Source organism: Psittacula echo, assembly GCF_963264785.1.
Source record: "Psittacula echo genome assembly, chromosome: 1".
In the NCBI taxonomy this organism is placed as follows: Eukaryota; Metazoa; Chordata; class Aves; order Psittaciformes; family Psittacidae; genus Psittacula; species Psittacula echo.
Window position 1 is genome coordinate 13179329 of NC_137735.1, and position 13768 is coordinate 13193096.

Here is a 13768-nt window from a genome sequence, read left to right on the forward strand (position 1 = left end):
CACTCCTGCCCTACAAAAATGCAACTATAAAGGTAGTCTCATTAGCCTTGGATGTTTATGCACCTGTTTCTAAATCCATTTTATAGTGTGTCATTAGAGTTTTGTATTGTGCCTATCTCATTAGACACGCCGATGTTATAGCCCTGCAGGACACATTAAATGGAATTCTACTGTTTAATAATGAGCTAAGCGTTTTAGTCATCTATTTTTAACCCCTGTAGTAGACAAAAAAACCCCAAACCCCAGTGGGCAAAGATGCCAGTTAGTCTGCCTGGGATGTGGGAGACTGCATTTGGAATGTTTTGCTCAGTTTCTTCTCAGTTGTTATTTCTTGAAGGTTGTACTTGTGGGTTCTTATGGGGCCAGTGGTCAACACTGATAACCTAATAGCTGTATGCAAATATGTATGCCTTAAAAACAAGCAAGCAGAAAACCTAACATGAATCATAGTGTCACAGGACTGATTCCCATCGGATTACGTTCATCCACACTGGTTGAGGATAGAAGCTGAATGCTACACAAACGAAGCCATAGTTGTGTTGGGAGAATCCTAATGTATGGATGGAGCTGTTCTAAATAGAATACATCCATAGATGCTATATTAAATGAATTCCCTCTTTTCCTTTTACATTTATGGCCACCAAAGATTTTGTTGCCATTGTAACATTAGGAAATACCCATTACACTTTATTCCGGCAAAACTGTAATCTAGACCTGGACATATCTGTACAATCTGCGTTGCCTTTAGAGTCAGCACCACCTTTCTTACTTTCTGTAGTGAAGGTTGCAGAGAATGACAATGCCTGATGGACCTGCAAGACTTAATAGAGAATGTCTTTGCTGCAAACACTCAAACTTACCATGAAGCAGAAACCATATATTTAAGACTCCAAATTCTCTGAAATTCTTAAAGTTTGATCACTTTTTAGTCACTTCCAGAAGATGTGGTTTTTTGCTTCTATTACCGTCTGGTAAGGTAGTCTGTCTGACAAAAGGGCTCCAAAAGAACAACTCTGCTTATCCTAGCAGGCTGGCTACATCCTTCTCTGAGTCAGAGTTTCTGTGTCAGACATACAGAATGAGGGTCCAAGAAAATCTGATTATGGAGTAGGAGTTCTCTCCTTCTGCATGTAAATGATCCTTGACCATACTGCAAGATGCAGATTGGCAAGAAATGTGATAGACGCTACCGGTAGATCTGAAGGGCTTCATTATTGGTGAACTGCTTCGTGCAGGGACTTTGAGGATTTAGCTTGGGAGATGCTGGTTTTCCAAAGCTGGTGGAATGTACTGTCTGAAAGGAACAGGGATGTGCATAAGAAAGTGGGTAAACTGTTGTACAAATGTGAGTCTGTGCTGCTTTGTCTGGATATAAAGCCCAAATTCTTAACCACTGGGTATTGACTTTGTTCCAGTGAAATAAATATAATTCAGGATGTTAGGTCCTGTTTTACATTGGTAGGTCTGTTCATCTTGGCAACGTATAGCCTCTCATTATTCTTGTTCATTAAACTAACATAATGGAACCTAAAAGTGGAACTACCCATGTATACCCATTGTGTATTAAGGAAAACATGCCTCTGTGGATCCAAATTAGACAGACTGTGTGAATAGATCTGCTTGCTAAGACATACAAACTTTTATTAAACCCAGAGTGCAACATGCAGGTCTGGGGCACAGATCCTCAGCTGAAGCTTATTGGTAGTATTCCCTTGAAGTCAGAGAAGGTGCTTTGCTTTACCCCATCCTCTCTATTAGAGGAGGCAAAATATGTTAATTAAAAACCTGTCATGAGCAGCTTGTGATATTTGATTCTAGCCATAGGGTGTGTGCAGTTCAACTGCCATTCTTGCATAAATTCCCATCAAAAATGTCTTGCCGTACTACACACTGTTATTATAAGCGTTTGTAAATCAGTGTCTGATTTATTTGTAGAGGGACTTCATTTAAAAGTAACATTCATGCTTTAGTCAATGCAGAAGCATGACTTGTGCATTTTAGAAAATCATTACTAGCAGGTACTGTTAAGGAGGTTAATTTCAGATATATTTTCTGTATATATAATAAGCTAAGCCATTTCTAAAGAGAAAAAAATATGTTGGTGTAGCTGTAAAAACCATCTCTGAGAAAAAAACACTTTAAATGAAGCAATACAGAATGTTTCTGAAGTAGTGATATTAACTCTTTAATTAAGCAAACTAAAGAAAACCAAACCACACCTTCTCCCCCGTGGAAAAAAAAACCCAAATCAAAAACCAAACCCAGAAAAAAAAAACCAAAGGCCCTCTCAAAAAACAACACAAAAATTCCACACAGTATCCCAGTTTGATTGCCTTAAAGATATATTGTAATTATGTTATTTGCTAAAATCAGTAAATATTTAAAGGTCAAATTATACTTTATATAAACCTAGTAGGATCTAGTTTGAGATATATTCCTGTTGATTTGACTGTAGCTACTTCTGCAGTAAGAAACTGTGGAAAGTCATCAGAACAAGGCTTTAAATTAGGATAGATTAACTCAAATTGCACTGTTCAGAAGTATTCATATGTGAAGAAAATTTATAATAGAAATAGTCTTTATTCTGATTTTAACTGAAGTAATTTTAAACGGAAAGAGAAGCTAGAAAATCCCTGAAGGACAGCAGATTAACACACGCTCATTTCCAAAAATGGCTGCTGTCAGTCAGAAAGGATGTAAGAGACAGATTTTATTAAAGGAATCCAGTAATTACCCAGAGCAACATTAACTTGTATGAAATTTCAAGAAAAAGGAAATAGAAAAGATCAATTAGTTCATTGTGCCATCAAAAATTGTGATTTTTTTTTTTTTCCTCTGAGTTGCACTATGGTACTGTACTAAGCTGGGGGTGTTTTATACTAATGAATTAGAATATTCCTGAGTGAAGCTGTTTTACAGAGTAAAACAAATTATCACTTCAGTTCTAGACCTGAATATATCTATCATTGCTGAAAGCAACCAAAAATGTATTGAGTTGCTGAAGGCAACTCCAATCCTGAAGAGTTGGAAAATAGCTGTAAATTTTTTAACTATATGTTCTTTAAACTATAGTACTTACTCCTATGACCAGGTTGTGCTATTCCTTGGTAACAAAAGCAGAAATAGCCATTTTATTGGCATGTTTTACTAGAAGCCAACATAGGACAATCCTTTAGGACAGAACAGGTATAACTCAGAACTGACCTCTTTATGTTACTGGCATGGAGAAGGATTCATTTGAAAGATGATGCCTCAGGCACTTTTTTCAGAAAATTCAGAAGCACTGATGTCTTTTTTTCATCCTGAAATGTCGAAATACAAATATAGCTTAAAATCAAGAAACACTGGACTAGTTTCCTTCACTAAGTTTCTTCATTCCTTTTTTTTTCCTGACCTGAAGATCCAAGTTCCTGCTGCTTAAAGGTCAAACAAGGCTATAGTGGATGACATAACTCCATGAGTTCTTCCTGGTGTCTTTATAAGTAGAACACCTTTTTCACAGTGGCCTTAGTTTGTTTACAAATCCATAGGGTTGAATGTCATCATATCTGTAAGATCGTATTGGCTCAGACATTTAGATGTATATTTGCATGTTCTTTTTTGTTGTTGGCTTTTGGTTGGTTGTTTTTTTCCCTGAAAACCTTCATGTGAATAAATTAATTCATTAATACAGTAATTTCCAGTGTGAAGTAGGAACCTGAGGTTTTCCATTTGATATACCACAGATGTTCAGGTAAAGCTTGGATAAATCCAGCAGTTGTTTTACTTCCCTTTGCTGTGTAATATGTTATGGTTGATAGGCTATCTATTTTTTACCCAAGGAGAATTATTAAGGTTTAATGTTTGACTGAGAAGGTTCCTGAGAAAAGGAGAGGGAGGACACTGTGTTTAGTGTGCCTCATTGATAGGCATGAGGAGGTGTTGTCTTAAATTTGTTCTCTTTGGCTCCTCTTTGGCACATTGCCTTGTGTCAGAGAGGACAAATTAAAGGCAACACCTCCACTGACATGTTACCTCATGCAGAGAGGCCGGCTTGGTCAAGACCTCACAGCTTTGTCACACCTTTTAGAAAGCAGTTAGAAGTATTACTACTAAGGTTACTTACACCATGATAATTGTGAAAAGTCTCAGATCATTTTACATCCAAATCTATATAGATATGATCTGTTTAAATGTGTTAGGTTTAAATCTGAAGTGTTAAAATGCTAACAAAGTTCATTCCCAGCTGTTTGCATACAACTATACATGAAGAAGAATACATGGAGCAACTAATGATTTTATTTTTTTTTTTCAATTATTAATGTTTGCAATTGAGAGATGTTCCATGCTTTGCTCTTCAACATGTAATAGATTACTGTTGATAATGCATTTTTTGTATGTATGAATTGCTCTTAAAGGCATACTCTATCATAGCTGCTTGTCATCTGTATACATCAAGCACATCATAACTAGGTTAATCATAGCTGACCTGTAGTATTGATTAGTCATGCAGGAGTGAATATTGAGTATTTCAAGGCATCATTGTTTTGATATTGATGCTATAAGGACAATATCACAATATACTTCTGTAATTTCCCACAGATGACATGCATAGCAGATGAGACTTAATTTTAGTAATTTCTATATATTCATCTTACAGTGTTCCCTTATGTATATTTTATATATATTTATGCTTCCGGTCAAACCATGCCTGCTTTGCTAACTTCCTTAGTGATGCTATTCATCTGAATAAGTGATTACAGCAGGACTGGTGTAATAATACCTACAAAATATCTGAAAGGTCTGTTCCCTTTAGTCCTAAACAAGGTATGATTGAGGCTGTACTCAAGAGCAGCTGTGTGCCTTAAGGAAATACTAGAATCAAGGAAACTCTCATCTGAAGTTTGAATGTTGAAATCCTTACATCTGAAATCCTGAATACCCTATGATTCTTACGAAAAGCAAGTAGGAGCTGAGGAAAGGTAAATCTAAAAAAGAAAGTGTTGTGAAGTTTGCTACAGAAGTGAAGATTAAATGTGTCTTCATATGCATAATTCATACTTATGTCATAAGTATTATATGGAAATTTGCTATCAAAATACCAGAATGTGAAATAATCTAAATTTCATGCTAAATGAATAGACGTGATGCTTTTTTATTCTTTGCTGATTATGAGTCTAGGTTGTCAAGGAGTCAATTTTAAAATGCTGAATTTGTTTTGTCCTCTGAGTTTACACAGACTGAGAATTCTGGGTAGATATGTCTAATAGGCTATAATTAGTTTTTCCGCAAATGAAAAGCAATAGGACTGTTGATATTCTTCTGTTAGATATCAATGTATGATGCTGTTTTACTATAGCATAAATTAGAAGACTCATAGTGGTAAAAAGAAATCAAGCTTACTAGGAAATATTAATCCTAGTTATTCTAAGATAAATGCATTTATGAAATTCACTGTTTTACTAATAAGAAGTATGTGATTGAACACATATGCTGAAAAATGCATCAGTGCACCTGCCAAAATGTTCCTTTTCCTCAGGAAAAATAAATAAACTACAAATGCATAATAAAAATTAACAAGAACATTTCTTCTACTTCAGTAGCTATTAATTGGATTATCATGGTTGAGACCATGAACACAGAGAAGAATGAAAATTTTACCTGCTATGTAAAGAAAAGACCTTGGTAAGAATTGGAGAGGTACAATGTATCCAAAATTATCTATTATTATCCTATTCAATTGGCTGAAATTTATATTAAGTTTTCATTCACAAAGTAAAACAAGATGGCAAAAAAAAAAAAAATAGCTTAAGCTAATGCTGTTACAGTGTGCTTGCTTGTTTCTTTATGATCATTATGCAAAATCCATTCTAGGAATATGGGTCTAAAGGGAACATTTAGATTCCTGAATCCACATCCCCTACAGTAGCAGATCCAACAGCGTGAGTAAATGTATGTGGCAGTTACCTATGCAAGTTGCATCATAAACACAGATGAGGTTTTAAACAGCTGTTAAAATGCATTAGATTTAAAAAAAAAAATCATCAGGAAAATAGTACGTTTTCACTAAGTATTTTATTTATCAGGTTAGTGATTTGAATAGCTAAAGGCAAGTCAGTTTATATTCATCTTTGTTTAAATTTATACAGGTAATATAGTTATGATGTTCACATTATTAAAGATCTTACCTGCAGATTGAAAATACAGGTCATGTCTGATACAGTCCACCCATGGTGCTTATCCTGTGAGTGTACATCAACCTGAATCATTCCAACATTTCAGAACCGAGGCTCTAAGCAGCTTAGCAAATCCTTCGTCTGCTTTGTGCTAAAATTATCAAATTGTTTTCTTGGATTTGCTGATGAATGTAAATCCAATAAGAGAGTGTCACGGGAACTATTAAGGTGATTTCTAAACCTCCTGATTAGTGCATCCTTGTGCTTTCACAAGTATAGTAGCATGGCAAGTAACATATTTTGCTGCCAAATAAATGGATGTTTTTGATGTTGTTGTCAATAAAACAGTATGTTTGTTGAGATGGGCTCTTACACACTTATCTAGGAAACAAGAATATCAGTTCTGCAACTTGACACCTACATGTGGTCACTGTTGTCTGGAAGATGAAAGGTGCCACAGAAGTCCCTTTCCTGGTAGCATTTTCGCTGTTTGTCAAATCTCCTTGACGATTTGAAGCCATCCAAGATGTTCTCTCAGGTCTGAATAACTGGCTTATGCTGTGAATGAATTGGAGAAGACACAGAAGAAGAATGACAGACATAAGAAGAATTGGAGAAGGTGGTTTGGATGAAGTCCACTTTGTCTAGCCTGCACCACTATCCAATAAACAGAAAACACCAAAATTCTCAGAATCTGTGTTTGCTGCTAAAAAGGCAGCTGAGGATTGAGTCAAAACCCTGGAATTTGTGTAAGGGAGCATGTAATTGTAGAGAGATATCAGAATTTGAGGTATCATGAAAGAAAAACTAAAACAAATGAGGAAGTATGCACATTTTGGTTGTTTGGTAGAGGAAATTTGGACCTAGCATCTTAAAACAGTAGAGCACTTCATTACATATTATAGCAATATTTTTTCTTTACAATGCTGAAATTCCTCCCATGACAAACTCTCAAAATGATGACAAATCATTAAGGGGCTGATTTATTGCCTTCAGCAGACAAATTACAGCTCTGAGACTGCAGTCCAGGGCTTCTCTACAATGGGCACTATATTCATGGAAATGTTATTTAATGTAGATGGGTTGCTACTATAACACAAGTTGTGCACACATACTTCATGTGGACTGTGTGGAAATGCAATCAACTTTTTTCTTTAATAGAACAATATTTTTTGCTTTGGTTAGCCATTCAATAATGTCAAGCAATGGAAGTGTAGAGCCATTGTTTCTACTATCAAGTTCATTATTTGTATTTCTTTGCTCTGTAATATAAGCTGAGTTTTCTAAGCGTGTGTGACTACAATTTTGCTGTTAGTGAAAGTAGTGTAATAGTCCCAGCATGCACCCATTGTCATGCTATTTGCACTTCACCTAAACCTTGATTCTTCAGACATCCCAGAGATGTGGCTTGCAATCTTGAGGTTGCAGTATAGCCACAGCAGCCAGACCATGCTAAAAATTACAGACATTTCTCTTTTGAAATCAGTACCTAGTTAGTTCTCTACTGGCAATGCGTTAATATAATTCCTGACCTCTGATTTGAATGGTCTGCAAGGAACCCGTTGCTTTTAGTTCAGTTTTAAAAGCTATATTATCCCTTTTTTTGCATCCTTGTACAAGGGAGTCATGACAATAATGAATTTGCATTTCTGGTTATCCAGCATTTTGCTGAGTTTGGATTTATTTGGAAAACAAAAATCATTAGGGAAATTATCCAGCTGTCAGGAAAACTGAGCTGTAGGTGCAGAGACACCTGAATTGGTCCCACATGGACGAGCTAAGGCAGCGTACTACTATAGAGCAATTCTTCATGCAAACTGAGAGACTCCCCCTGTGGAGGAAGATCAGAACTGCTGAGAGTAGCCTCATCTTGATGTTTCAGCCCTCTGCTACTTAACAAAGGAAGAGGTGTCTTTGTTTCTCTACCAGTACTGGAAGATACACATTAAAGGCACTTGCCATCCCAAGTTTACCAAAGAGAAGTAATTGCTTAAGTGAGTAATTACACTATTTCCCAGAAAAAATGAACTTTCCATCATGAAGTGAAAAGAAACAAGGATTATGAGCACTTACAAGGACTCTTCCGCACATTAGTTATCTTCTGCTGAGAAAAATATGTAGCGTCTCACTTTTGGGCAATTTGACAGTCCTCTGAGCATTGGAGATTAAAGAGAAGGGGTGGTATATGATCACTGCAGTCAGTGAATGTATAATTTATATAATTGGAAATGTCTGATGGCAAACTTCCCTTTTACAGCTGTGTTAGGTAATGTCACACATAATGCCATATTAGGTGTTCTTTAGCATACTATCAGTCGTATGCTTGTCTTCGCACTATAGACTTCCAAAGCAAATGTATGCTTTAGCTGCCTGAACTTTCTGGTTGTTCTCTCTCTTATCTAATTGTTAGCATTTTTAGGCTGTCCATCAGGGTTTCAGCTGTATCACCTGCGTATGCATATATAACTGCTAGCCAGAAAAATTGTATAATGGGACTTAAAAGTCTGTTGAAATTGCAGTTAGGTAATGAGTAAGGCATATGTTGTACATCTTTACCATCTTTGTTCTGTAGCTGTCTGGAAATGCAAGTGGATTTCAGAGCTGAGCCTCACTCCTGACAGAGCTGAAGCTGCTGTTCCAGCCGTAGCTCGGCCAGTGGAGCCATCTGCTGTCAACTCAATACAGCAGTATGGCCCTTCTGGCCCCTGCTGCTTTCTGCTTGTTTGTAAGCACTTACTCAGAAGTAGCAGCAAATTTGTTGCTAGAAGAAGGATGCTTTATCAAGTAGTTGCCTGCAATACTGAAATGGATGCTTGTCCAACTCTGGAGAGCTCTGTGCAACTGAAGGTAGTGACAGGGAGTATTCACAAATCCACCACCAATTATCTAGAAGTTTCGTGAGATTCTATTTGATATTGTAATAAAATTAGTAACAAATTAGTATTCATGTTTTTGGCAGGTTGGTTTGGAATGCGGGAGAGGTGGACAGTGTTAAGAATCTATGTCTGTAATGTTTGTGCTCTTCTCTTTCATGGTTCCAGTCTCATTGCACTATTTTTGCTTCACTGTGGCTCTTTTGTTTGCCTACAGTAATTCCTTTGTGTGGCCTCATGATTTGACAACACATTGTTATTCTCATGAATCCTGCCAGTCCTGAAAAGGTACACCCATGTGACTGAGGGGCAGCTATTAGCCGTAGGAACACAGGAACCACTAGAACTCAACAGAACACTGCTCTATTTTGTCCCTAATGCTCGCCCAGTGCTAGGGGTTTTAAAGCAAACATAAACACTGTGCTGGTTTTAAGTTATCTATCCATATCTCCTACCCCTCCCTTTTTAAAAACAGAATAAGCAAAAGAGCACCCTGTGGCTTTCTTCTCAACTGAGACTTCTCAAAGTTTTGAGAGCAAGATATAGTAGATTTTGTTGCTTCCTTGCATAGTTTTTGTGCAGTTAAAAAGGCATTAGATTTACCCTGCACGGTTACTGTGAGCCATGTCAAGAATAGAGCTGAATGCATCTTTTATAGCACAACTGTTATGACTTTAGATGACATAGTAAGAAAAGCTTGACTTAGTGATAGTCAATTTATGCCTCAAAGCATGAGAGGTGGTGGAATTTCTTGCTAACAATGAAATAGTTCTGTGTGATTTGTTGTCACAGTTATGCTTTTACAAACATAAACAAATCAGAATTCACTGGAAGCATCTAATCAAGTGTTGAAAACCTGAGAGTGAGTCCACAGCTTCTTGTTTGCTAATTATTGTAAATGAAACCATAGATAAAGATGTAAATACTTATAGTGAATCTCAAGCAATCCTGCCTTTGGTCTTAATTAGCTTGTGTCATTTTTTTGTAACTTCCTTCTCAGTAGGTTATTATAACCTTTGGCTGAGGAATATTTCTTGCTGTTTCTAGAAGATACTTTTTTTGTTAAAGCCGGGATTGCTGGATGTAGCTTACATCTATTTTTTAAAGTCATATTTTTTTTAAATTATCTTTGTATGATCAAGATGATCATAGAATCATAGAATGATTGGGTTGGAAAGGACCTTAAGATCATCTAGTTCCAACCCCGCTACCACGGGCAGGGATGCCTCACACTAGACCATGTCCCCCCAAGGCTCTGTCCAACCTGGCCTTCTTGAACACTGCCAGGGATGGAGCATTCACAGCTTCCTTGCGCAGCCCATTCCAGTGCCTCACCACAATGACGTAAATGCAGCTAGGTACAATGGAGGAAAATCATTCTTTTTCTGTTAAATACCATATGCAGGTGTAAATCTGCCTTTTTTTTTTGCCAGTATATTGCATGTATACATTTATATTTTAAGGCAATCTCTGTGGCTAAGCAAAAATAAATTAGTTAAGTCAGATTTTTCAGGATATATAAATAGCTGAGCTAGGCTGGTAACCTTCCAGTGCTGACCCTATGCAATCAGAGGGTGTTGGTGGGAATAGCTAAGATCACTTCATCTTCCTGGATAATCCTCCCTACAATATTCCAGAGGAAAGCAAGTAAACAACTAGAAGTAAACTCCAGTCTTTGATACCTGATGGAAAATTCCAGCAGTTGTGGTTTCGAACAAAGTTTGACCTGTCTAGGTTTGAACTCTTAATGTCTGTAGTATATTTGGTTACAAAACCTTGCTTATTTGCAGCTTAAGTCTTCTGTCATTGTGATTTCCACTCATATAAGGGGAATATTAGCTGTTTAAACACTGGTCACCTGATTTTAATATATTATCCTTAGATGGCAAGTCCGGAACAGGTCTACATATACACACACACATATATATGTGTATATATATCTATATTTATACAGAAAAAAAAAATATCTGTCCTACTGCCTATATCCACCTTCTGTATATTCTCCTTGCTGATATGAATCTAGTTGGTTTAGGATTTTCTGTAGATTTTTCACTGGTAAGAAATTCAACCCTATGTGTATGCCCTTTCAATTGCTAGGTTGTCTTCGTACTTATGCTGATGATTAAGAAAGTACGTATTTCTTCATCTTAAAACCGTTTCCTAAAACAATTCTCTTTTATCCCACCAAGTTTAACAATTATAATGGTTTACGGGTGGGAATTCGAAAACAGAAGCCTCAGCCTTTTGATTTTTTAGAACTCTGGTTAATAGCTGGAGAGAATAGCTGAACAGCAGTAATCTTGTGTAAAGCTTAACAATTCACAAGGGAGTAATAATATCTCAAATTTTACTTAAGAGAATTCGCTAATCTGAAAAATGCTGTCTTATGCTAATTAAGATGTTCTTTTATGAAAGAAGTAAAGAACTTTTGTTGTAAACCCTGAGGTGAGAAAGCCACCAGATGTTTAGGGACTTTTTTATTTTCCTTTTTTTCTGGAAGTGAGTTCTCGGTAAATATTGAAAAAATATCTCACATGATAAATCCTGAAGGTGAAAATGGAGTTTCAAAGTATTGTTTCTCTCCACTTATTTCACCATGGCCAAATTTTATCACAGAGCATAGCAGGACTCCCAGACAATTTTAGTTTGTCACTCAAATGTGGGATGTGGTTGTAAGTAGGAATCAACATAACTGAAATGAGTGGGAGAGAAACAGGAGTATAACCTGATGGACCAGAGATCTCAGAGGTGATTACATCTGCCTGCTTCTCATCCCATGGCATTTTACTGTGACTGTAGTATTCTGATACATACAGTATGTGAAGGTGATTGCTTGAGAGAGAGATTTGGTTTGAGCAGGGAGTAGATGAAGCATAAATCAATTCAAATGTTGATGGAGAAAAAGTGAAATTAATACAGCTGTGTTTGGGGTATTTGTTACTGTCAGCAAAGCTGTGTGCACTGGTGTCACATGAGAGTAATCTGCTTTGTGCTTTTGTATTATCTGGAGAATAATCTTGCAGAATGATACAGTGGAGGTTTCGATTGAGTTTTCCTGACTGCATGATATTCAAACCAGTCATTTAAGCAAAACCTTTTGTTTTGAAACAGCAGCAAAAATAACAAAGCTATTGCTTGTGACCTGCTTGCAGTATTTGTATGGGGGGTAGTATGCCCTAGGCCAAGTGAACTGCAGGGTTGGATGTACCCCATCTTTGGGGTATCTCCGGTTTAGATTTGCAATTTTCACACCAAACTATGTGGTTCTCAAAAGCAATATGGTCATTGGATCAGCTGCTGCCTTGCTGCAGCTTTTCTGTGCTGCTGTGAGCATTTCCCACCATTTAAGATCTTTGAACTGAATGCAGGTAATCAACTGTCAACATCAGTTGATCACACAGGCTTATGAGTAATGATTGGGTGTTATTTTGAAAGAAATACTCTTGTTGAAATCAATTTTGGAGTAATAAAATAATTTGGGCGTGTTGCAGCAGCTGCTACAGTAATTTTATTGGCCTATGCATAGAGATTAGAGTAGACGATGATTTTTCTTTCAAAGTTCAGGAACTGTTAATAACCTTAACCGTTGTAGGCCAAGCAGGGGTCAGGTAGTTAATACTATGAAAAGCTGTTAGTATGAAGTTGCTCCTTGATTACCAGTGGCTGTTAGTAGGAAGTTTCAGGTTTCCACCTATTAAAAACCATGTATTTATGAACCTATTTTATCTATAACAAGTACGATATACTAAAAGTGTAATAAAATGCATCTTCATGTAGAAGGAAGGTGGCCCTGGTAAAAGAATGTAACAGAACCTCTGGATGATGTCTTGGTGATGAACTGAAAATCATATAGCATAATCATACTGTATAGTGTAACTATGCTAGAAGCATAGTTATGTTTTATAGGAAAGGCAAATAGAGAATGGAAATGAAAGGTAATAGTAGAATCTTCTCACTGTCTAGGTAAGTAGAAAAACTTTTGGCATTTGCAGGGAAAGTAGTGATGTACTTCTAAGAATTTTGGTGCTAATTGGTAATGTCTGAATGTATATGTTAAAATTATGATTAATGAGTGCTGATGAGTAGACTTCCTGGTAGTAAACATGATGTTCTGAATGTGCAGCTTGTTTAAAATGCCATGGTTTCATGGAAACATGGAGCAATCCTGCTGTGGACCTGCTTAATATAATTGTAAATGAAGCATTAATGGGCATTTGCTCTCTTTAATTTTTAATCTATTTCTTATCTTTTTGATGTATATACTTTTCAAATTAGGTATAATAATGTCTATTTTACATTTTCTGTTCCAGCGAATTCGAGAGCTGGAAGATAAAATAGAACTTCAGAAAAGGCAACTCAAAGAAATTGAGGAAAAGGTAAATAAATGCCTGGGCAATGCCAATGGATTTTCTTTTCCACACTAATTTACTCTTTTCTGTTGCATGGACATTAATAGCACTTAATAACATGAAATCTGTTTTAAAAGAAGATAAATTTTGTCTTTAAGTCATTGCTGCATGAAATGAAGCTCTGTCCTTAATCTGCTCAAATTAGTTGTTACCTGGGTTTTCTACGAAGTGCGGAAAGGAATAAAAAGGTCTGAACTAGACTAGAAGGGAGAGGATTTGCTGTGATTTAGATCATAGAATAGTTAGGATTGGAAAGGACCTTAAGATCATCTAGTTCCAACCCCCCTGCCATGGACAGGGACACCACACACTTAACCAGTTTGCTCAAGGC

The 13768-nt window shown here is 36.6% G+C and overlaps 1 protein-coding gene across 9 annotated transcripts in view; it reads left to right on the forward strand.

Moving 5' to 3' along the window:
- Window positions 1-13768, forward strand: part of JAKMIP1 (janus kinase and microtubule interacting protein 1) — an 89097-nt gene that overhangs the window by 68659 nt on the left and 6670 nt on the right. For all 9 annotated transcript variants that reach the window (XR_013957550.1, XM_080624779.1, XM_080624780.1 and 6 more), the window contains one exon: window positions 13339-13404. Coding sequence is in view for 8 of the 9 variants with exons in the window: in XM_080624779.1 (XP_080480905.1) it covers window positions 13339-13404 (66 nt within the window). In the remaining variant the exon portion in view is untranslated. The remainder of the gene's footprint in view (window positions 1-13338; window positions 13405-13768) is intronic.